Source organism: Carya illinoinensis, chromosome 11 (genome assembly GCF_018687715.1).
Source record: "Carya illinoinensis cultivar Pawnee chromosome 11, C.illinoinensisPawnee_v1, whole genome shotgun sequence".
NCBI classification, from domain to species: domain Eukaryota; kingdom Viridiplantae; phylum Streptophyta; class Magnoliopsida; order Fagales; family Juglandaceae; genus Carya; species Carya illinoinensis.
In genome coordinates this window covers 2,424,997-2,449,433 of record NC_056762.1, presented here as the reverse complement: position 1 = coordinate 2,449,433, position 24,437 = coordinate 2,424,997, and the positions used below count along the sequence as shown (strand labels likewise).

At 36.5% G+C, this 24,437-nt stretch overlaps 3 protein-coding genes across 3 annotated transcripts in view; 2 read left to right on the top strand and 1 right to left on the bottom strand.

Annotated features, from left to right (window-relative positions):
• LOC122281253 (rhodanese-like domain-containing protein 11, chloroplastic) overlaps positions 1-3,732 on the bottom strand; it is a 70,448-nt gene extending 66,716 nt beyond the window's left edge. Inside the window, exons 1-2 of the mRNA XM_043092607.1 lie at positions 3,574-3,732; positions 3,379-3,446 (exon numbers count right to left, since the gene is read on the bottom strand). Coding sequence (XP_042948541.1) covers positions 3,379-3,446; positions 3,574-3,717 — 212 coding nt within the window. The 5' untranslated portion in view covers positions 3,718-3,732. The remainder of the gene's footprint in view (positions 1-3,378; positions 3,447-3,573) is intronic.
• LOC122281247 (cytochrome P450 71AP13-like) lies at positions 78-2,160 on the top strand. Its single transcript, XM_043092602.1, has 2 exons — positions 78-1,233; positions 1,341-2,160. The coding sequence occupies exons 1-2, from the start codon at positions 277-279 to the stop codon at positions 1,965-1,967; spliced, it is 1,584 nt and encodes a 527-aa protein (XP_042948536.1). The 5' UTR covers positions 78-276; the 3' UTR covers positions 1,968-2,160.
• Positions 3,733-16,385: 12,653 nt separating the features above from the next.
• On the top strand, positions 16,386-18,193 carry LOC122280598 (cytochrome P450 71A9-like). Its single transcript, XM_043091563.1, has 2 exons — positions 16,386-17,344; positions 17,446-18,193. The coding sequence occupies exons 1-2, from the start codon at positions 16,457-16,459 to the stop codon at positions 18,064-18,066; spliced, it is 1,509 nt and encodes a 502-aa protein (XP_042947497.1). The 5' UTR covers positions 16,386-16,456; the 3' UTR covers positions 18,067-18,193.
• Positions 18,194-24,437: the final 6,244 nt, after the last annotated feature.

Here is a 24,437-nt window from a genome sequence, read left to right as displayed (position 1 = left end):
AAAAGTCTTGGCTGAACTGGAATGCTGGAAAATATGAATGACAGTGGAATTTTTTAGACCCAATGCAAGCTGCCGCTCGTCCCATGAAGAAAAGGGCTCAATTGCTCAAATTTCAGTGTCTCATCTGTTACTGTCAGTCCCGATCACTTATGTCACCTCTGCACTTCGCCTATGGCATGAGAGGAAAACATGGAAAAGAGTAAACACCAAAAAGGGGAAACAAAAAAAAAAAATCACTAGAGAAAATCTCAAAGCCACAGCTACAAAGATATATGGATGACCCCAGTCTACAACCATATACTCATGCTTATGAAAACTCTCATGGCTTCTCTGCAATGGCTAAAGGAAAGCTTCCAACCCTTCATGTTGCTCTTTGCATCCATTTTCCTAGCAGTGTTGCTCAAGTTTTTCTTCAAGCAGAAGTCAAGGAAAAGATCCAACCTCCCACCAAGCCCTCCAAAGCTGCCCATCATTGGAAACCTTCACCAGCTGGGCAACATGCCTCATCTCTCTCTCCATAAGCTAGCAAAGAAGTATGGTTCAATAATTTTCTTAAAACTTGGTGAGATCCCAACAGTGGTAGTTTCATCGGCTCGACTGGCCAAGGAAGCCATGAAAACCCACGATCTTGCGCTGTCGAGTCGTCCACAAATCTTTTCAGCAAAACATCTGCTTTACAATTGCACCGACGTTGCCTTCTCCCCCTATGGTGCTTATTGGAGGCATATTCGAAAAATATGCATACTTGAACTACTTAGTGTCAGAAGAGTTCAATCATATAGCTTTGTTAGAGAAGAAGAAGTAGCTCCTTTGGTTCGTCGAATTGCAGAGTTCTATCCTGGCACCACCGATCTATCCAAGATCCTTGGACTATACGCAAATGATGTTCTTTGTCGGGTTGCATTCGGAAGGGATTTCTCGGGAGGAGGAGAATACGATCAGCATGGGTTTCAAAAGATGCTGGAGGAGTTTCAGGAATTGCTTGGAGGGTTTAGCCTTGGAGATTTCTTCCCTTCCATGGAATTTTTACACAGTTTAACAGGCATGAAATCCAGACTTCAAGATAATTTTCGACGCTTTGATCAACTTTTCGACTTGTTTTTGACTGAACATCGTGATCCCAAAAGAGAGACAGAGGAGCACAAGGACCTTGTGGATGTGTTACTCGATCTACAGAAGAATTCATATGATGAAATGCCACTTACCACAGACAACATAAAGGCTATCATCTTGGTCGGTGAAGATTCTCTTTTACAGCTATAAAAGTCCCAACTTAATGAGTATGAATGATTTTTGTCATACAGATTAAAATAAGATTAGTATCATTACTGTTTATGCAGGATATGTTTGCTGCTGGAACTGATACAACGTTCATCACCCTTGACTGGGGAATGACAGAGCTTATCATGAACCCAAAAGTCATGGAAAGAGCACAAGCCGAAGTACGAAGCGTCGTCGGAGATAGAGAAGTTGTTTTACAGAGTGATCTGCCCCAGTTGCACTACATTAAAGCTGTCATCAAAGAAATCTTTCGGTTGCATCCTCCTGCTCCAGTACTAGTTCCTAGAGAATCCATGGAAGATATTAGTATTGATGGCTACAATATTCCATCCAAAACACGGTTTTTCGTCAATGCCTGGGCAATAGGCAGAGACCCAGGATCCTGGGAAAATCCAAATGCATTTGAACCAGAAAGATTTATGGATAGCACCATCGACTTCAAGGGGCAGCATTTCGAGTTGATACCATTTGGCGCTGGACGAAGAATTTGCCCAGCTATCGCATTTGGAGAAGCAACTATAGAGCTCGCTCTGGCTCAACTTCTCCACAGCTTTGATTGGGAGCTACCTCCTGGCACTACACCTAAAGATCTGGATATGTCAGAAGTTTTCGGCATCACAATGCATAGGATAGCTCACCTAATCGTCAATGCCAAACGGCGCTTTCCAGTTGGACAAAACAAATGATGATACTTGATCAACAGCCGTCCCATGGAGCATTTTCGAATAATGAACTCTGATGTTTTTATTTGAATTTTCGTATAAAGACATTTAATGTTTAATGTCAATTGAGAATCTTCAATTCTCTCTGCATATTTTAGGGATAACCAATCTCCCAAATAGGTATATAGGTGTGTTTGAATGTGTAATGTTTTAATCTCAAATAATAATCTACCTATCCTTTGCCTACATTTGGGAATATCCAACTCCCAAATAGCTGCGTGTGTGGACAACGCTCGAATTTACATGTTCTGAACCTCATCTGCGTTGAGCTCAGCATGAAAGGGAAAAATATTACTCTACCAGAGCTAATTTACAAGGCTTATGCGTTGAACATTGGAAAATGCAAATAAACACACTTGTCACCAGAGATAAACTCAGCATTGGTAACTAACCTATTCTCTCTCATCTTCTATTGATGCCACAGGAATAAATATATGTAACCGAGAGTTAGTGGACACGTCCATAAATTGTCTTGAGCTCAGATAAAGGAAACAAGGATAAATTATCCGGCAATAGCGCTAACAGAAGCTATACAATACAAGGCAATCAAATGTAAACTTTTAGCAACTCCACAAAGATTTCAACAAAATTTGCATAGACAATCACTCTTGATTAGCTCCAAAACAGCACATGGTAGACCAAAAAAAAAAAAGTGATGAAATTTGACGATTCAAACGCATCGGAAAAGATGTAATATGGGGGTATACATTATTGAAAAGCAAATATGTATTTTGGCTTCTTGAAGTACTCGGCAAGGAAAATTTGCGATCATTGGCAAACTCGTCTCCAAAAGGTGATCCAGAACTGCAAACCGCGCTCTCTTTTAGTTGAATCAAATATTCAAACTAAGTTTCTGAAATATTGACAGGTTAACACGTGCCCTCAGTAGGTCTTCAACCCACAACCAAACCCACACTCTCCATTCTTATGGAAGCACCATTGTACTCAGATATGGGACATCAACCAGCAACAAGACCAGCCCTTGCTTTTCATTGTTCAGAGGAAGTAGAACCATTATCTGATAATAATGCCAAATCGGATCTACTGGCATCTACTGGATAATTCATCTATGGCAGTCTAGAGATCAGCTGTGGATGCATTTTTCTTTATGAAGTAGATCAGAAGTGGATCGTACCAGTATCATTTTCTAACCCAAAGGACAAGTGCCAGGTGAGACTGGGTGCTGGAAAACTTGCATGTAGTATAATGTGTACTAACCTGTAGTATGGAATTTTATATATTTCCATATGAATGAGGCGTACTATAATTTCTCACAGCTGGGTAACTTACAGACTATAGCATGTACTATATTGTCTCATAGCGATTGTTTATTATACAATTCCAAAGGAAAATAGGAAAAGTAATAAATAGTTACCCAAGAAACTCAGAAACCCCAACAATTCCAGCAAATTTAAGAGGTTGAGGACCTTCGATAACAAGATCCTGCTCCACATAAAATGAGTGTTGGTATCTTCCCTTATTCATATTTGGTTGACAGAAAAGGAACAAAAATGAGCAGGAAACAAATCGATAATAAAAAGGGAAGGCCTCTCCTTCTCATATCAAATACCTCCTCTTCTGCAGCTTCCAGGCCACCTTGCACCCAGAAAAGGTTTCTGTATCCGGCGTTATAAAGTAGCTCACAAGCAGCTAGAGACCTGCCAGTATAATGAACTACAAAATGAGATAAGTGGGAGGAGATAACAAATACCATTCTCCATGTTATACCAACAGTACTTGGATTTATTCTTTAGTAGTGATTTGCATCCCTCATGTCTTATCTAAATTTTATATTTTAGATAAGACACTGTTGGTCTTCCTACTATTAGGCATTAAATTTTATAGGTTTTTCCTTCTTTTATTGTAATATCTATATAAGGTCTTTATTTCTTTTTAGGAACTTGGGTTTGGCCCTTTATTTTTCTCCTTGTAGCTCCCAAGTTTCGCTATATGTACAAGGTATTCCTCCGCCATAAGCGAGGATAATCAATAAAATTAGGGTACTGTCCTCTTTTTTTTAAAAAAAAAAGTGTCTTATCTAATATAACCACTGGAGCATTGCGTCTCACCATAATTTCCCTCAGGAGTTGCTGGAAATATAACCGCTGCATTTCTGGCATGACACTCACATCCATTATCATAATGCGCTGATATGCTTCCTTCAATTCGAGCTCTATTTTCTGCGCCTCCAACTGAGTCTTTCGTCCTCTTGACGGATTTTATTTAGCTCTTTTTCCCGATCAATTATCATCTTCTCGGCCTCCAAGCTTAGTGTGTCATCCTTGAGACGCAATTTTTTTCTTCTTTTTCATTGTCATACTCCATCTTCTTGGCCTGAAGACGATAAAACTCTTTCTCTTGAGCGCGTGACTCCTCCAAAAGTGTATATTTCATCTTTCTGAGTTCTAAATTTTTCTCTCATCTCTAAAAAAGCATTGAAATGTTAGAACATGAAACTTTGAAGTTTCGGGTTTAGTCAGGGTCGCCGGCTCAGGAACCGAATGGTGACATCTTGAAAATTTGGTCACCCACTCATGGCTGCAACAACCGGTTGTCAATACTTGTTGGCCATCCGGGTTACTTAGCCATTGAGGAAATGACCATAAATTTCCTATATGCCCACCAAACTTTGTCATCATCACAGCCAAGTTCCATTAGTTTTCACATTACTTCTATATCACAACATAACACAAAACAACAACCAAACAGCATGCAAATCATAATAAGCCTAAATAAGAGCATCCCCATCTAGTCAATTTATATCGAATATATTAATAAATGGGGCTCAGAATGGTGTAATTATTAACAGCGTGCGTAAGAAAGGAGCCCAACATCGAATGGCTGCAAAACCCCACCCAAACCCCGATTGCCTTTTTTGGAATGTACCACAAACTGCAATATGGTCATCCAGGTGAGGATTACCCCGCCATATCGATGAGGCCCCATTAACACTTATGAATTAACTAGCACAATAACACCATCATCACAGCCTAATAACAGCCCCCTTCCCCAAGAGATACGAAATATTGCAAATGACCTAACAACACAGAACAAATTACCCTTTGGAAAGAGCAATGAAAGTGCACATAGCTAAAATAAAATAAAAATGCAGTTGACCAATGATACTTATATAAAAAAAATGGGGTCTTCCAATGATAATCAAGAGAGGGGCAATACATGCACGAGTCAATTCATTCCAGGGTCCAGTTTATAAGTTTAACCACTTCCATGTTTGATAAGCATATATGACTGATCATTGCTTTGAGATGAAATTTCTTTTCTCAAGTTACATTATCAGTGATTGTGCCTTGGGCCATTTAGGCACATATATGTTAAAATTACTGCTCATGAAACCGCTTAAGCTATATGATTGGATGTAAATTTTATTTCAGGTAAAAACCAAACATTTAAAGATATTGTAAACTAAAAACCAGAATAAGGAAACCATGCTCAATCGAATATATAGCTAATATATTCGTTCTTTTACCACATATCTCTTAGATCATATATATATATATATATATATATGTAAAAGGAATGCACAAAAAAACATGACAAAGCAACAAATATCACCCCATAAATCAATCTAGATCCCGGAAAAAAAAAAATTACAATCAATAACAAAACATATGTAAATAACAATGTAAAAGAACCAAACACATAAAATGGGGAAGAGTAGCAAAGATGTTTAATTACCTGAGTGATTAACCTAAGTGATTCAATTCAATGAAAAATTGGAAATCCAATAAAAACTAGGTTGTCACGTTATCAATATCTCAAAAACATTTGCAACGGTATTATGCCAATTAGATATGATCAATAAGAATAAGGAAACCAACTGCATGCATCTCCAGCCATGATTTAAAAAAAAAAAAAAAAAAAACAAGAACTACAAGGAAAAGAAAAGCACTGTGAATGTTAAAGAAATCTGCAGATTCAAAAAAAAAAAAAACAAAAAAAACAAAACAAAAAAGACATGAGTTATCCTTGAAATAGTAGGGAGAGCCTACATTCTAGAAAGTAGGGAGACCAAGAATGTTATCCTTGAAACATTCTAAAAGAGACTTGAGTTTTGATATGCAGAACTCATACAACCTTGAAACAGAGGAAGGAAAAAATAGAGAGGACAGAGAAAAAGATAGCTTAGCTGGAGATTTTTTTCCCCTTTTGATAAGTGAGCTAAGCCTATTGTTACAAACTCACCATCTCTATTGATTAATCATTTAGAAATTATTGTAATATAGACATACAAGTTTATGGCTAGTCAACTGCTTTACACAAAAGACTGAATTAAAAAAGTGTCATGTTTTCGTTTGACAAGCAGCAAGCACTTAAGTAAAGAAGATGTACACGATCCCAATCAAAGTGAAACTTAAGATCTAACATTACAAAGGTCCATAAAATCCAAAATGAAGAGGTTCCACTAGTAGTTGCTATCAATCAATCAAACAAGAATCTCAAAACATCATCTTTAACTTCTTCAGTAGAGTGTTTAGTGACTATAAATCCATGCATTTTATTCATGCCAAATACACCATGTGAGAGATAATGGGGCTGACATGTATATTATGCTACTACAAATCTCATTAAAGCTACATTTTTAAATCAGAAAGTAGCACGCACGCGCGCACATGCACACACACAGAGAACTTGAAAAAAACTACCTGCAAATTACACCCAACACCGAGATTAGAGAATAACAAGAGCTGCGATAAAGAAATAATCAAGACCTAAAATTTCATCAATATAACTTTAAATTCATCAAGCCACATAGCTTACTGATGAATTTTCATCTTTCACAGACTTGATCATGGCGTCAGGAGGAAGAAAAAGGGGAAGAGAGAGAAAGAGAGAGAGAGAGAGAGAGAGAGAGAGAGAGAGAGAGAGAGAGAGAGAGAGAGAGAGAGAGAGAGGAAAAGAGAAATAGAAGAAAATTTGGGGAAGACAAACAACTTGATGGAGAAATTCAACGTTTTTCACTTACAAAAATTGGCGATTCAATCTACAATCGATGGTCCTTGAAGTGCGAGGGAGGAAGCAAACCGTTTACCCTAGCGAGAGAGAAGAAGACACGGGACGGAAGGGGAGAATGTTGGAGCCAAATACACGATACGAATGTACAGTACTTCAATAAAGATGGAGAACTCTTGTACAGACTGGAAACAGAGATCGCAAAATGGGGATCGGATTGGGGAGGGCTTTTTGAGCAAAACCCTAAATAATTCCCTAAATTATAGGGAAAACTCTCATATGCATACCCGGATGGGGATGCTCTTATCTGTTAGAAATCTAACTTGAAAAAAGTAAGGATATTTTTTTTTTTTCCGGTATTGTATTTTGCTCGAGACTGGGTAGTTTTAGAAATTAGAATTTTTAGTTTTAGATGAAAATTTAAAATATTATTTTTATTTTAAAATTTTAAAAACTTAAATTGAAATTTAAAAAAATTGAATTGTTTATTATATTTTGTGTAAAAATTTTAAAAAGTTATAATGATGAAATGAAGTGAGATAAGAATTTTATATCTCATCTCACTTGCTAAATCTAATCTCCTAATAAATAGGAGTGGGCCGCGGGATAATGTCCCCACCGCCCTGCGTCCACCGTCCTGTCCGAGTAAGGGCAATGCAGGGAACCGTGTTGGGGACCTCGGTCAAGCCCTTACACACTAAGGGGTCTATCCTCTCCTTGTTGCTCCTTGATTGACCGAATGGACTTATTTGCTTGGTCTTAACCACTTGTAGCCCAATATGGGAGCTTTGATGAATGGAGGCTAGTGTTTAGTGGTGGGAATAATAGCGGTGTATAGGCTATGGTGATCTCGGGTATGGTGGTAATGGGGCACGGCAAGGTCTCTCTTGGGTGTTAGGCGCCACTTGAGTTGTTTAAGGTTGGAAGGTGGGTGAATGAGGCTAGGGTTGGATGTGTGTTTTGGCCAAGGGTAGTGATGGGATTCGGCAAGGGCTTAGATGGATGGTGATCTCCTAAATTATTTGGATTGAAATTTGAATTTTGATTTGTAATGGGTTGATCGAATATAGGGATAAAGGATAAGGGTTGGATTTGATTTGGTTGGGGATGAAATTATATTGAGTCAATTAAGGGATAATGACTAATCAAATAATATATGGAAAGATATGGTGGGGGTAATATGGGAAGTAGGGTTTCGGTCAATCCAATTAGGCTATGGCCGAATGGCTCAATATGGTAATTAGGATTTTGATTGATGGTCGACTATGGAAAGTGGTGTAGGCGTGTAAGGTAAATGGTGGGGCTAGGGTTGGCCGAATATTATGTTTGGCAAAAGGGTAACTTCAAGAATTCTCAAGGAAAATTTATGACCATGCAAGAAAATGCATGATCACAAGAATAACTTGAAGAACTCAATCACAGATCCAAAAATCCCAATGAAGATTTCGAGTCCACACAATGCCACTCTAATCAACAACACTCCATAACAATAACAAAGATAAATTCCAAAGAACAAAAGATAATCCAATCAACTTTGATTCACGAATTGCACAAAGATTGAAAAGAAACCTCAAATGACAAATAAAGATAAATAGAATCACACATATTCATGAATTACAAGATGTGATCTTTCTCCTTGGAGATTCATGAATTGCACCCCAAGAAACCCTAGTGCTAAGCACCGAATAGATAATCCTAGGCACAATGACCGGCCATACAAGGCAAATATCAAATGTTCAAAAAATGCAAATGAAATGACTAAGGGTCTTATTTATAGAACTTACAAATAGAAAACTCCCAAAAGGTCCTTAGCAAATTATTAAATTAGATAAATAAAACAAATAAATAAAATAAACATAATGGATAAAAGGCCCTATGGTGGCTGTGGCATGCAAGGCCCATGGTGGGTAAGAATGGTGCATGGCCCACGGCTGGGCTAGTCCTGGTTCGGTCCGATGGTTGGCTGAATGGTATGGCATGGTGTCATGCGTTGGCCTGGTGGTGGGCACGACATGGTGCTGTGCGTGGCCTGCTGATGGTGGGCATGGTATGGTGCCATGCTTAGGCCTAATGGTGGGGACAGAGCGATGTCGTGCTACTACTATGAGACCCAGTCAGGTGGCTTGGGCGCTGGTCTTACACGGCCTGGGCTGGTGGCCTGGGCGATGGCATGCATGGCCCAAGTTGATGGTATGGACGCTGGGGCTGCAAGGCACGGGCTGGACCTGTGCGCTGGATGGCATGCCTAGTAGGTATGCCATTGGCCTTGCCTGCAAGGCACGAGTTCGAGCTATGTGCTGATGGCGTGCCTATCACCTCGCTGAGTGGTACTGGGGTAAGCATGGGAGCGCAAAGGAATGTGCAGGCCTACACCCAGGGACTACGCTCCGCTAGTAGCCTCCATGGGTGCCTGCTGCATGTCCGGGACATGAGCCAAGGCATGTAGAATCAAAAGTGCATATAATTAATTAATTAGTTATGATTCTTGATTGTCAAAATTACTTTGATCCCTCTCTACCCTTAATTGTTCTATTAGTTATATAGAAGTTTTATTTAATAAATTAGCTATCTTTGTGCATGGCACAAGTCGCCTAACTTTATAAATTTTAGAAAATTTTCATTAAATCAATGGAATACCTCAAAGAAAATTTTATGGGATCTTTATACTCTCCCTATCTATAAGTCCACTTCATCTGTAGTAGTGATAGTTGTTGTTTTTTCAAATAAAAATAAAATAAAAAGTCCACTGTTGAAATAATTATAAGTAAAGTGGTTATTGAGTTGAGATGAAATATATACTTTAACATTGTCAAATATAAGGCAAACCCAAATGGATAGTGCTACTATGCCACCTAAGTTTGTTTACTTGTGCTCGTAGACTCCTAGTACAAATTGCACTTTTCTTTTCTCTTTTGTTTTTTTTTCCAAATATTAAAAAAAAAACTGATACATTAATACTCAATTCCTTAATTATTATGTAAAAAATATTAAAAAAATAAAATAAATTACATGAACCATCAAACTAAATGGACAAACTCAACAAGTATAGTATCATTTTCCAACCCAAATTAAATGGTATAAACGTGTGTGGAGTAGTAGTACTGTTTGTGACAAAAATTAGTTTATGCCTTCAAATATGGAAATCTTTGTTGTATTGTCAAACCCTGGGTAATGAGATCTGGATGAGAATGGAAAGCCGGAAATGGAAAAAGTAAACTTTAATGTCATGGGCCATGGCTGTTGTGATGGGTCCGGAGTATCATTGTCATACCCGCGTTTAGAGATTACCTAATAATTCCTTTTTCAACTTATGGAATAGGGCTTATAACAACTGGGCCAGTGCACTATATGCTAAAACGTTTTATCTTTCCTTTCTTTTTAATACTGACTATATGTAAAAATATGATTTAACTATAAAGGAATGGTATAAAATTAAATTTATAAAATAATGTGGTTAGATATAGTAGGTTAAATTATAAAATGACTTTTATATTAAAGTAGATTTAACAAATCACATAAGGGCACGTCACTTTGTGAGTATACTATTTTTATATGAAAAATAATATTTGGAATCCTAAAGTTTGCAAGTTTAGCAAACTAAATGAAAAAAAATATATATTATTTTTAATTGTGGACTCCTTTTTTTTGAAAAGCAATACGTGAGACTTACACATAATTCTAATATTGTATTTAATATTACTCTCTTTTATATTGGGATTGAATATTTTCTTTTAGGTGAATTAAGAAAAATTAACTGAAAATAATATTTTTCTTTTTTAAGAAAAGGACTGATCTTATTGATTCTCATTAACCAAAAAATGTATAGAAGGAGAAATCTCCACTAATTGAATACTCTTCTTAAAGGGTTCTAAAGCATTCTTTCCTAACACATGAGAAACATTATTAATACTCCTAGGAACATGCCTAATAGACCAGTAATTCACCTTTCCCAACAAATTTTTGACATCTTTTATTATCAACCCCACTGAATTCCATTTCCACTCAAAGCTTTTGATAGCATTAACCGCTAACAATGCATCTCCTTTGAGTATTACTTGTTGCAGTCCCAGTTCATTGCAAAGAATAATGAGTTTTAGAGCTCCAATGGATTCCCCCAACTGTGCATCTAGAAATATCTCCCGAGATGATGTTAGTGTTGCTAGTACTCTACCTTCCTAGTTTCTTACAATGACTCCTATTCCAACTTTGCATTGGGTTTTATCAATAGCTACATCAAAATTAATCTTATAAGTGTTGGGGGGAGGTGCGGTCCATTGGTGATCTATTCTCCTACACTAATGGTAACCTTTTGCAGTGATTTTCCATTATCATCATGTGCTTGGTGTGAATGGAGAACCAGTTTTCCAAAAGCTATGAATCTTTCTTCAAAGACAAATATTCCTTCTTCTTTATATATGATGAGTTGTTATTACTATCTTTTCTAGTTCCTCTTCTTTCATGGATGAATAGAAATAAGTGAGCAAATCCTTGAATGGGATATCCTCAACACTACACTTCTGTAATCTTCTTGAACATGAGCCCCACACATCCTAAACTGACCTACAGCTCCACAAAGCATGTACTATAGTTTCTACAAAGATAAAGGATAGTTAGGTGAATTCACCACATTTCTTTTAAACAGGTTAAGTTTTATGGGAAGAGCCTCATGACTAACCCTCCAAAGAAAGACTTCGACAGAATTTGGAACTTTTAGCTTCCATATTTTTTGCTAGATCTCTAAGTTAAAGTTATTGCTGGATGATTGCCACTTCCTTCTTTCTATGATTTCTCTTTGTAGATGGTATGCACTTTTAATTGAAAATTTACCATCTATAGTACACCTCCAAGCCAACCTATCTGAACTATTACATAGACTTATGGGAAGTCTACTAATAATCTCATAATCAATATCAGAGAAGAGTTCTTTCAATAAAGGAAGATTCCAATGCTTTGAGTCATTGTCTATCAATTCTTTGATCTTTGCATTTTCATCCAATAGCCTCACTAGAGTTTGAATCCTGAAAGAAGGGGGTCTAGGAGCCCATTTATCTTGTCATATCTTCACTGATTCTCCATTCTCTATTTTCCATATCAAGCCTTCTTTTAAAAGCTATTTAGTTGCCACTATACTCTTCCATATAAAGGATACATTGCCTCCCATAATAGCATTGAGAAAATCTATTCAAAGAAAGTATTTAGACTTTAAAACCATTGATGCCAATGACTGTGGATGATGAATTAGCCTCCATACCTACTTTGCTAGCAAGGTTAGATTAAAATTTTCGAAGTCCTTAAAACCAAGGCCACCTACACTCTTAGTCTTTCCTAACTGCTGCCAGTTTAACAAATGATTTTTTTGTCTCTCCCAGAAGTTTTGCATAACTCTATTAATCTCCTTCAATAAAACTGCTGATATCTAGAAAATTCCAATGCTATATGGGGGTATAGCCTGAATAACAGATTTGAGGAAGATCTCTTTACCTGCTTGTGATAAGAATTTCACCTTCCAATTACTCCTCTTATTTCTAATCTTGTATAGTATTGAATTGAAGGCTTTTGATTTGTATTGCCCACATATGAAGATAAACCCAAATATTTCTCATGACTTTGTAGCTCTAATTCATATTGTTGCCAAGATAATATCCTTGATTTCTTGTCTGGTGTTTCTGCTAAAGAAGATTGATTTTTTTTTAGAATCAATATTTTACCTGATGCATATTCATGTTTCAAGAAATCTGAAAAACTTGCCCCATTCTAGAAATTAGCCTTGTAGAAAAGAAGGTTGGCATCTGGAAAAATATAAATATAAATGGTTAATTTGTAAAGAACCTCGAGCAAAAGGTGTCCCTGATATATGGTCTTTTTCCTTAGCATTGTTCAATATACAACTTAAAACTTCTGAACAAATTAAGAATGAATAAATAAGGGGAAAGGAGGTCCCTCTATCTGATTCCTCTTAAAGGCTTGAAATTTCTCTATGGGATCCCATTTATAAGAATGAAATAACTAACAGTACATACTTACTAGATATGAGTGTGATGTAGCCTTCTGTTCTGCCTTTCATTCAAGTTTGCATGGTGTGCATACTTTCATATACAACAATAATATTATCATATATAAGTCTAATGCATATTAAAACCCTCCAAAAAGAAAGAAAAAATAAAGAGCACTACTTTTCAAATCTATTGATTAAATTATTTTATTTTTCCTTCAAGGACAATGCTACACTTATCGCTGGTGGCTCCCGCTGGATCCACCGTTAGGCTTAAAAAAACTTTTTTTTTGTTTTTTTTTTTTCAAATCATTTTTTAATAATTTTAAATATTTAAAAAATATATAAAAAATTTATATTAATATTAAAAAAAATTTTCTTAATCATTAAGAAAAAGAAAAAGAAAATAAAAAAATAAAAATTGGCCAGTGGTGGCCCCCAGCGGTGGCCTTAGTATTTTCCTTCCTTCAATTGGTAGTCCCATTTGTACTAGCAAGATTGCCCTATTGGATTCCAAATCCAATTTAGGATGAATAAGGATAACTACACAAGACTTTGCACTATACATTATATTTTAAATGAATGTAACTTTCATAAATTAACTTATTAAACTATTATTATTTTGTAAAAATATATTTTATTTGATATATGGTCGAAAAATTTTGTAAAAAAGTTTGCTTTTATTTCAAGTTATGCTAAGCGACCATTCGGCCAAATGCCCCTACTCCCTCAACCAGTAGTAGGCCAAGTAAGCGCCCCTGTTGGATGCCAAAGACCAAACACCCATACTCTTTCAACCAGTCGTAGCCCAAGGTCACGCCCCTGCTGCTCGTGGTGGTTGTAGGTGGTGCATGGCGTTGCTGGAGCTACCGAGAGAGAAAATAGAGAAATTAACGGGGTGAGATGTAGAGGGGACGAGAGAGAGAGAGAGAGAGAGAGAGAGAGAGAGAGAGAGAGAGAGAGAGAGAGAGAGAGTGTGTGTGTGTGTGTAATGGGCCCTTTCTATAGACTAATTCGAGAAAGTCACTTTCCAAGAAAACTAGAGGAAGAAGAGAAGTAGAAGTAATTCAGAGAGAGAGATGATTCTTGCATCAAATTCAGGATATGGGATCCTTCCTTCCATTCCTCTATTTATTCATGAAATGAGTCTGTTATTACAGTTAGGATACCACGACGCCATATTGACTGATTACAAGTAAAGCATCAAACGATGCCGTTCTATTTAATGAGACCATACGTATTACCCAAAACGACATGGCCAGCTATTTACACTTAAACAACATTACATTCACACATACAATCAACTACAATTGATTGTCATCATCCATATAGCTACACTCATTCAGATTAATCTCCCAAAATTCAACCCTTGACACATACACACACACACACACATACAGAGCATAGCGGTGACGGTAGTCTGAGATGGAGCTATTGACGGCAGTAGAGGTCGCTAGAGTGAGAGAATGGAAGACGGGAAGGGAGTGAGGCAGAAGGATGACATGGGGAGAGAGATGGAGAAGGAAAAGAAAGAGAGGAGGAATTAGGGTTTTGGGCAATCCGATCCTACCTGTAAATGTGTCCCATTTTTTATCTAAGGGTGAAAATAATACATAGAGAAATAAGAAAATAAGAAATAAAGAAAATATTTAAGGAAGGGAAATACGCTAAATTTTAAAACAAAAATTTGTATTCTTAATCCAAAAAGAATATTCTTCAAAAATAAAAGAATGAATTTTAATAAATAATGCTTAGGAGAAATAAATTCATCTAAGTAAGTAGATTTTTTTATTTCTAAAAAAATAAAATCATTTAAATAAAATAAAAATTTAAAACTATATTATTTTTGGATTCTAAAATTTAAAGAGACTTACTTAAAAATAGGCTTGGTTCATTAATACACAAAAAATCTCATTTAAAATAATTTTAGACTTTTTAAATATTTGAAATATTTTTAAACACTTAGCTCAATTTAAAAATCATCCATTAGATTTAAAATAAATATTTGAGATAGTATTATTTTTCTCCAAGATCTTCTAAATTTTAAATTTATTTCATATAGAAATATTTAACATACCTACAAACCATTGTGATGCAGGCTTGAGAGAAGAATAGATGATAAACTTTGATGCAAAACTAAATGAAGTCTACCAATAATGGCACAAGAGATTCAACATCGTCTCTATCCATCTTGTAAGTTTATAAAGAACATCAATTTTGGATATATATTTCCCTCGAATTATAAAAAAAAATTATTTTCTTTAAAAATCTTTTGCCTTGTATATACTACTAGGTGTACAGGAACTGACCAAACCAGCAGTGAACCAATTAGACCGACTGCTAGAGCACGGAACTAACCAAAACCAACAAAGAACCAGTCAGCAGGCAAGAGGAATTGAGAGAAAACCGACATTGACGGTTCGGCACCGGTTTGAACCCCTGGAAAACTGCTAAACTGACCAATCCGATCTCTTTATATATATATATATATATATATTTTGGAATATATGTATATAAAATGGCTCTATTTCACTTAAATAAGTGAAACAACGTTGTTTATGGTTTGAATGTTAAAAAAATATATATAATAGAATGGCGTCAAACGGTGCTGTCTCAAAATGAATTAATAACCCCCCATTCCTCTTCTTCTTCTCCGCGTCGTCTTCTTCATCTCTGTAACTTTCTTCTTCTTTCATGGCAGACAATGGCACGACGCCTTTTCCTTCTTCCTCAGTTCCTCCTCCTTCATAGAAGACGCTGATGGTAGACTGAAGACCGCACCGACGCACGTTGAGACCTATATAATCGGTTTTCTCTTCCTAAATCCTCAGTTTCGGCCAGTTTAATAGACACATGGCATACGTCAGTGGTGTCTCGGTTTGGCACTTATACTGACACTGAACCCATTGGTGTAGAGCCTTACTGTTCTTCATAATCTGTCTTTTAAGGAGTTTTTTGACATTTTTTTGATATATATGTTGTTATGAGATGATGCTGTTTTTTTATTTAGAATATTTTATTTAACTTTTTCATTTTTTTAAATAAATTGCTACTATAATCTATTTTTGTGAGAAGATTTTATCTTTTGACAGGTTTTTTTTTTTTTTTTTTTGCTTCAACCGGGCGTCACGTGCAAGGGGCATACGTGCCGTGCACGTAGCGCCTTACTAGTAGAGTCAATAAATAGAGGATGTGGCTACAAAAACGTTTTATTCAATGGGGAAAGCTGGAGGATGCGTGCGCAGTTCCATAAGGTCCCAAGGCCACATTTACACAAGAAAAATACTTGTAGTTAGAAAACTTAGAAAAAACAAAAAAAATTATTTTGCACGTGGCAAATATATTCAAAATTATGAAATTTGATATTTAAAATTTAAATTTTAAAAGAAAAGTAATTAAAATTATAAGTGTAGGTGTATTCTTTACACAAATCCATTTATACTGAGAACTGACTGTGCCTCCTCTTTCATTGTTCCAAAGCTGCAACACCATGAGCACCCAAATTTTCTTGATGCCATTCTTGGTTTTCCTTCTACCCTCTCTGTATTTATTATTGTTGAGGCAAAGGAAGAAACCTGATCAGGCAAAGATCAGGCTCCCTCCAGGTCCTAGAAAGCTGCCTCTGGTTGGGAACCTGCACCAGCTTGGTGGCATGCCGCATCGATTTCTTCAACGCCTTTCTGCTGAGTACGGACCGCTCATGTTCTTGCAACTGGGCTTCATACCAACTATAATAGTCTCCTCAGCAGACATGGCAAGAGAGATCTTCAAAACCCATGATCGTGTCTTTTCAGGAAGACCAGTTCTTTACGCTGCAAAGAGCCTTAGTTATAATCTCTCCGCTGTGTCCTTTGCTCCCTATGGTAATTACTGGAGAGAGGTCAGGAAGATTGTGATTTTGGAGCTACTTAGTGCTAAGAGGGTCCAATCTTTTCAGTCTGTGAGGGACGAAGAGGTTGCACATATGCTTGATTCTGTATCTCTTTCTTCTGGCCCTGTCAATCTTAGTGAACTGACACTTTCGCTTGCAAATAACATCGTTTGCCGTGTGGCTTTTGGGAAGAAATATGATGGTGGAGAAAGTGACAGCAAGAGTGGAGTGCATCAGACTCTTCGTGAGACACAGGATTTATTGGGAGGATTCTGCATAGCAGACTTCTTTCCATGGATGGGTTGGCTCAACAAGTTTAATGGTCTGGAAGAAAGGGTGGAAAAGAATTTTAGACAACTGGATGAGTTTTATGAAAAAGTGATTGAGGAGCACCGAAGCTCTAAACCTGAAAATGATGAAGATCTTGTTGCTGTACTGCTCCGAATTCAGAAAGACTCAAATCAAGAACTCCCGCTCCATATTGACCAAATTAAGGCTGTCCTCACTGTATGCAGCTTCTCTTTCTTTCTTTACTTTTTCCTATTGTTTTCATTTATCCAATTGCTTGATAAACTTTTGCTAGAATTTACCATTTATGGCCAATACAGGACATGTTTATTGCAGGCACAGATACATCTTCAGCCACAATAGTATGGATAATGTCTGAGCTAATAAGGAACCCATCTGTAATGCAAAGAGCGCAAGTTGAGGTGAGAGAAATTGTGAAGGGAAAACAAAAGGTGGAAGAAAGCGACCTTCTGAAACTCATTTATCTAAAGTCAATTGTAAAGGAGGGATTTAGACTTCATCCTCCAGCCCCATTACTTGTTCCCAGGGAAACAACTGAGAGTTGCACAATTGAAGGGTACCATATTCCAGCAAAAACAAGGGTGTTTTTCAATGCTAAATCCATAGGAGAAGACCCAAAATATTGGAAGAATCCAAAAGAGTTTAGACCCGAGAGATTCTTGGATAGCTCAGTGGATTTTAGAGGACAACACTTCGAGCTGTTACCATTTGGAGCTGGCCGCAGGGGTTGTCCTGGAATACAATTTGCTACCCAGCTGATTGAACTTGCACTGGCAAATCTGCTGCATCGTTTTGATTGGGAAATGGCTGATGGGGTAAAGAGGGAAGAACTGGATATGGAAGAAGCAGTTGGGATTACAATGCACAAAAAGGTTCCTCTTCTCCTGGTGGCTAAGCCACTGGCTTTTAATATTACCTAGGCAGTACCATATCTTTGATGCTTTTTAAATATTGTGTAGTCCAATAAAGGGAAGTGGAGCACTCCGTATAATAAGAAGATATATAAAAATATATTTATAAATTAATAGAATTTATTATTATCCGTTAGATTTATTTTATATTTTATATAATCTTTTATAGTTAAAACATTTCTAGTCAAAGAAGCAGGAATACGGGTTACCATGTAATAATTAATGTAGGATTTGCTTTGCTTGATTTATAATTAAGAAAAAATATAGTTGCAAGTATAATTATGCATTAATCTATACACTAATATGATGTGATTGGTCAAAAAATAAATTTTATTGAAAATAGTGTTAATTTAAATTTTAAATATGAATAAATCAGTATTAATATATAGATTAATACGTAACTGTATTTATATGTAATAAAATTTTACTATTAATGAGTAATTGTAGGACACCTGGTATGTTACGTTCTAATCCGGTTGGCCCATTTGCAGCTGCAAGCTCCTACACTAATATAGACATTCGGTTCTAAATTTGTATCTCCAATATAATATATTTTTTGTTTTATAGCATTTGGAATCTAGAATCTAGATTGCTTCCATACCCTTTTCTATTGTCAGCTAACGTCGGTTCCTAGGAATCCTCGACAATCCCTTTTAAAGCATCTGGATTTGAAAGTGTTTGAAAGAGAAATGATGGATGCATTTCTCTCGATTTTTTATTTTTATTCTTTTTATATAATAAAGAAGTATTTTTTATTGATATTATAAATTTTATTATATTTTTTAAAAATATTTTAAAAATATATGAAAAAAAAAATCCTTTACACTTGTTGGGGACCAAATTTAAGTTCCGAGTCGATGGCGGTAGATGACTGATCATCACATTAATTTTTTGTAAGTTCTGATGCCAAAAATCATTTGTTGCTAAAATCATGCCCCCACATTTTCGTTATAATAGGTAAGGATACATTCTAGGTTTGGATACAAATATAGTCTTAACTCATATTAATATCATAATTACAATTTTATTAAATTTTTATATAAAATATAATAAATAATTCAATTTTTTTAAATTTCAAAATAATAATAATATTTTAATAATATTTTATTCAATTTTTATCTAAAAATATCTTATTTCATCTCATCTCATTATCCAAATCTCACCTTAGACTATCAATCAAATTTGTATACTCTATCTTAGTAAACAAAAACAGTAGCACTACCCTTCCCAGCATACCTCAACTTGGAAAAAGAATACGATCTCTAAAAATTCAAGACATGTTTAAACTCTTTCATGTGGAAAGCCTTTTATAATATCCTTCAAACAAAATCCTTATTGAAAAGTTGCATTTCTCTTAATGAAGATCAAGTGCTATGTCCAATCTGTAAATCTGCAGATGAAACTTCCTCCCACCTTTTCTTAGAGTGCTCCTACTCTAAAATTGTTTTGGAGACAATTCACATGGCCTCTTCACATCTCCTCCATTGGAATACAAGATATCAATAATTGGGTTTTGTGTATTTTAGATCTTGGGGATAACCTTCAAATTTTGGCAGCTAATATCCACAAATTCTAACTTTTTGCTGTAATTGCAATGGATAATATGTGGCTTTACATAAATTAGAGTGTCCATGAGTCTCAAATCCTATCTTTAGACCAATTTGTTTTAAGAGTTAGCCATTCATATAGGGATTACTATAATGCATGAGAATGGAAAGAGCTGAATAACAAAATCAGATGGTCCCCTCCTACAGAAAAATTTTCAATCGCATTTTATGTAGTAGTCAGACCAAATGGCAACACCTTTGCTTTAATATACTAATCACATGGTGGAAAAATTATATTCATAGTAGTTGAGCACAAGGAGCTGGAATTCAAATCAATGCGAAGTTATAGCAGAGTTCATAGGAGTAAAGAATTTCAGTTCAAGTATTTAAAGAATATCATAGTAGAGGGAGACTCTCAAAGAGCTATATCAACTTTAAAGGAACATCAAGGAACTCAAGAGTTGATTGTAGAAGTTATTATAAGAGATACAAGATTAATGTTGCGAAACTTTGAGAGTTGGGAAGTGATAAAAATACACTGTTCTCCACATTGATGCACGCATGCCAATGCTCAATGGGCATCATCCAACAGTGTAACCGGAAGCATACCGCCGGCCTGAATCAAAATCCCACCATGTCCACTAGGTTTTCACATAGGCAATATCCACCCCTTTTTTTTCTTTGAAATCAAAACAATACCTCTGTCATTCATCAGTTGTTTTCATTACAATTCTTATCTTGTAAAAAGAAACTAAAATAGCCTTCTGGGCCGTCTTCTATCCAAACTTGTTCCTCATTTACATTGTAAGCAAATGTTGCTAAAAAATGTGCAAACCCGTTTCCTTCTTTGTAAATATGTTAAACTTTCCACAAAGGTCTATTTACTAACAACTCTCTGATATCTTCAACCAACTGGCCACTCCACTTCCAAGTCTCCTCCTTGCTATTGACAGCCTTAATAATTCCCAAAGCATCACCTTCGAAGGCTGTTGTAGAGATATTTAATTATGTACATAGAGTCAATGCTCTCCACAATGCTATTATCTCTGTTGTAGCTGGGGAGCCAAAATGAGACTTTGACATGCAAAGAAACACCAGGATTTCCCATTCATCATCACGAATTACTATCCCTGCCCCATCTGTAGAGAGTTTTTGTCAAAAGCTGCATCCCAGTTGACTTTAACAACAGCATCCTTAGGAGCCTTCCATCTTACCATGTCTCTGTTGACTCGCATAATAGTCTCTGATTTGTTGGTTTGATCTTACTGAAATTCTGTAGTACTATGCCTGGCCTGTATAAGAATATCCTTTGGACTAGTAAATCCCTTTTCAAACACATATTTGTTCCTCCTCAATCAGATATACCTCATCACAGTAACTATTAATTCCAGTTCTTCTTCATTCAGCCTCTCCACCATTTTCTTCCATATCATCCCTATATCCATTTCACCTTATGCCCATTTTTTAATCGGGCTACCCTCCTCAGCCCATACATCAATTGCAACAGGACAACTCTAGATAGCATGGCAACTTGTTTCATTTTCTTTCTCACATATGGGACATAGCGGATCCTCCACCACTCTCCTCTTGAATAGGTTTCCTTTTATAGGTAAGCAATTGTTTAGTGTCCTCCATACAAACATCTTTATTACACCTTGAACATTTTGCATCCATAACTTCTTCCAACCCTCACTTCCTTCAGAACCCACAGATGACTCCCCATTGATTCTTCTTTTTCTACTCAATTGAAAGTGATAAGCAGATTTTATACTAAAAATACCTTTTTTAGCAGGTGCCCAAATCAGTCTACCCTCCCTACCAAATTGGCTAATGGGTAGTGTACAAAACAGACCAGCTTCTTCTTCACTAAAAACTTCCCTCACTAACTCCTCCCTCCATTTTCCTGATTGAATTTTGTAGGAGGATGGCTTTGGATCCTCCCAAATTTTTATTTTCTTCTCATTACCCACCCTCCACACTAATCCTTCCTTGAGCAACTCTAAAGAACTCCATAAACTCCTCCATATCAGTGAGGGGTTGTTTCCCAGCCTTGCTTCCAATACAGTAGACTGTTTGTAATACTTGTTTTTCAAAACTATTGTAGCTAAAGAACAAGGATCCTTAAGTGCTCTCCATAATTATTTAGCTAGCAGAGCTTGATTAAAGCTCTCTAACTCTCTAAACCCTAGTCCCTCATTGTATTTTGAAGCTCCCAACTTTCCTCAACTCATCCATTTTATCTTATTATCATTTTCTTTTTGACCCCACCAGAATTTAGACATTAATACAGCCAACTCCTTACACAATTTATTTGGTAATGAAAAGACACTCATATAATAAGTAGGGATTGATTGTATAACAGCTTTTAAAAGTACCTCATTTTCTGCAGGCGAGAGAAAATGGTTCTTCCAGTTGTTGATCTTGAGCCAGACTCGATCTTTGATGCCTCTAAAAGTATTGTACTTAGATCTACCCACCATTGTAGGTAGACCTAGGTACCTTTCATAGTTATTATGCACCCTTCCTCCCAACTCTTGTACAATTATGTCACAGTCTACATTCCTGCCAGGGGAATTGAACATTATGGATGTCTTTTGTTTGTTTAAACACTGCTGGATGCTTGTTCATACTTCTTCAAGATGTTACTGATTTTTTCTCATTCCTTCCAACAAGCTCTCTAAAAAATTATGCAATCATCCGCGAAGAGCAAGTGTGTAATTCTTTCTCTTCCTCTTGCCACAGCTACACCTTGTAACTCACCTCTAGCCTCTGCCCCATTGATTAAAGTACTTAAGCCTTCAGCACAAAATAGAAAAAGGTAAAGGGACAGAGGATCCCCTTGTCTCATACCTCTAATTGGGCAAATCACATTCCCTGGTTCTCCATTTATCAACACTGAGTAAGTGACTGAAGTAACACAATCCATGATTAACTTTACCCATCTCTCACTAAACTCCATCTTCACCATTACCATTTTCAAAAAAGACCACTCAACCTTATTGTAAGCTTTTGAAATATCAAGTTTTATGGCTATACTTCCCACTCTCCCCCTTTGTCTACATTTCATAGTATGCAAAGTCTCATAAGCCACTATAATATTGTCCACAATCAATCTCCCCGACACAAATGCATTCTGGTTTTTGGAGATAATAGCATGCAATACCTTTTTCATTCTGTTGGCCAAAGTCTTTGCAATTAACTTGTATAATACATTGCACAAATTTATTGGTCTATAGTCCCCCACTTTCTTTGAGTTGGCAACCTTAGGAATTAGGGCCACATAAGTAAAACTCAAAGAGTTTTTCAACCTGCCACTCCCATTTAAATAGCTCAAAACAGCTTCACTAATATTTGTCCCAATTTTACACCACATGTTTAGGTAAAAAAGGCACTACATCCATCGGGGTTTGGGGATTTATAAGGCCCCATATGCTTCAAAGCTACCTCTACCTCTTCTCTATTGAAAGCCTTAATCAACTCTTCATTCATACTGCTTGTCATCCTAACCTCCATCTCCTTAACACACTCTTCTACTACTTCCTGAGGTGGATTTTCATATTTATACACCTCAGAAAAATGCCCTCTAAAAGTCTCAACTATCTCTTCATGATTTTTCCTCAACACTGACTGAGCATCAACTACAAAAAGTATTTGGCTTTTCTTCTTTCAGTGGCTGGCACAGGCATGAAAATGTTTTGTATTTTTGTCTCTTGAGTTGTACCAGCTCCTTTTCGCCCTCTGTTTCCACCTTATATCTTCTTGTTCTAATAGGTTGCCCACTTCCCCCTGTGGCTTTTGGATCTCTGCTATGTATTGTGGCCCTTCCATATCTTGTAACTCTTTTATTATGAAAGTTAACTTCTCTATGCTACCATTCTTATCCTTATCTCTTTTTCTGAAGCTCTTTATCCAAGTACCACTGTAAGTGTTTAGTAACTTTTGAATTTGCCTCATTGGTTCATGAGTTTTTTTTTTTTTTCCAAACCAAACTTTTTCCACCATTTTCCCACAATCCTCCTCTTTCAACCAACTTGCCTCAAAATGAAACATAGACTTTCTCTTCCTTCTTAGTATCTCAGCCGTCAGAACAGTCATAAGCATTGGTTTGTGATCAGAGCATCTAGCCACCAAACCTTCCACCACAAAATCTTTAAACATGTTTCTCCATTCATTATTCACTACATATCTGTCAAGTTTCTCCTTAGTGAAAGAATGGTCAAAATGACCATTGCTCCACGTGAACACAGAACCCACACAGCCCCATCAAACAACTCATTCACCTCTAAAGCTTCCTTGAAGTTTCTCATTTGACTTTCTGCTCTTATTTTTCCCTCTACCTTCTCATTTTGTGTTAGGATTTCATTGAAATCTCCTACTACACACCAAGCTAACCCTTCTTCTAGCATAATTCTTGACAATAAATTCCAAGAGTATTTCCTTTTTGCTATATCTGGATGACCGTAAAAGCCATTGAAAACCCACACTCTCCCATCATTCTCATGAACTTTGACATTCACATGCTATTGAGAGTAACTAATCAACTCCAATGCTTTTTTGTCCATCCAGAATAACACCAACCCCCATTTTCTACCCATTAAATTTATGGCCAAGCACCCTTCCATCTTTAATCTATGCTTTAAACTCTCCACTCTACTCCCCTTAACCTTTGTCTCAATAAGAAACACTACTTTGGGTACTTTTCCTTAACAATACTGCTAAGGTCATGAACTGTCCGAAGGTTCCCAAGCCTTCGGTAGTTCCAACATAATAGATTCATAGCTGCTGGCAGGGCTGCTTCACAACCTCCGCCAATACCTCCACCAATATCATACC

Excerpts from the sequence above, each read along its gene's own strand:
- LOC122280598 (XM_043091563.1), top strand. The coding sequence starts at position 16,457 with ATGAGCACCCAAATTTTCTTGATGCCATTCTTGGTTTTCCTTCTACCC. Across the intron at positions 17,345-17,445 it reads AAATTAAGGCTGTCCTCACT|GACATGTTTATTGCAGGCAC; the intron begins GTATGCAGCTTC and ends TGGCCAATACAG.
- LOC122281247 (XM_043092602.1), top strand. The coding sequence starts at position 277 with ATGACCCCAGTCTACAACCATATACTCATGCTTATGAAAACTCTCATG. Across the intron at positions 1,234-1,340 it reads ACATAAAGGCTATCATCTTG|GATATGTTTGCTGCTGGAAC; the intron begins GTCGGTGAAGAT and ends CTGTTTATGCAG.